General features: G+C 47.0%; 1 protein-coding gene across 1 annotated transcript in view; it reads right to left on the bottom strand.

Moving 5' to 3' along the window:
* The window catches only part of LOC107104976 (photoreceptor outer segment membrane glycoprotein 2-like), a 5522-nt gene that overhangs the window by 1029 nt on the left and 3688 nt on the right, over positions 1 to 805 (bottom strand). The window contains exon 2 of the mRNA XM_015405093.1: positions 157 to 403. Coding sequence (XP_015260579.1) covers positions 157 to 403 — 247 coding nt within the window. The remainder of the gene's footprint in view (positions 1 to 156; positions 404 to 805) is intronic.

Here is an 805-nt window from a genome sequence, read left to right as displayed (position 1 = left end):
TGGACCTCCAGGACTGGAACTGAAAGCCCAGCTGAGGTAAACTGGTTTCCCCGGTTGATCTTTCTTTACCTGTGTTGGCTGTGTGAGCTCCCCCTGCTGGTCCATCTGAAATATTTATTCACTGTGGGACAATACCGGATATTTCTGTTGTGTTACCTCAAAGAGCCAAATGAGCAGCACCGTGAGTGCGATGGACTGCATGATGCCAGTGTAGTGGTCCAGCAGGGCTTGTTGGCAGCCCCTCCTCCACAGGTTGAGCTGCTGGCTCTGCTGGTCGTAGTGTCGATGGGCTGCAGGGTTGCTGAGGTTGTGCTGGATGCAGGGACTGGAGGACAGCGTGCTGCAGCAGCTGAAGGGTACGCTATCCATCAGGTACTTCCCCTCCACGTTACTCCTCACGCGGCTGCAGAAAACAAAGCAGGAGGTCGGATGACGGCTCCAGTTTATCACATTGACAGCAGATTAAAGAACATTCTTCCACTTCTCTTATCATCTGTCATCAGTGGTGTCAAAAGTTCACACATTACTTACTTCAGTAGAAGTATAAATACTGCAGTTTAAAAACACTCTGGTAAAAGTTAAAGTATCAACTTGACCTCTTTACTCAAGTAAGAGTGAAAAAGTATGTGCTCCAAAAACTATTTAAAGTATAAAAGTATAAAGCAACCTTTAAAAAAACAGCCAGATGCCGCTATATGAACTAAAAGCTAATTTTTTTCTGAGATAGGGCCAAGGATGAGGGAGGTCTGGTTGGTCTCCGTCTCCCGATACGCTCTCGCCTGTGTCCGACCTTTCAGACATTTCA

The sequence above is a fragment of the Cyprinodon variegatus genome, unplaced genomic scaffold, assembly GCF_000732505.1.
Source record: "Cyprinodon variegatus isolate N-32 unplaced genomic scaffold, C_variegatus-1.0 Scaffold1982, whole genome shotgun sequence".
Taxonomy (NCBI): Eukaryota; Metazoa; Chordata; class Actinopteri; order Cyprinodontiformes; family Cyprinodontidae; genus Cyprinodon; species Cyprinodon variegatus.
Note: the sequence above shows the minus strand (reverse complement) of the source record. Positions and strands in the feature narration are given on the sequence as shown.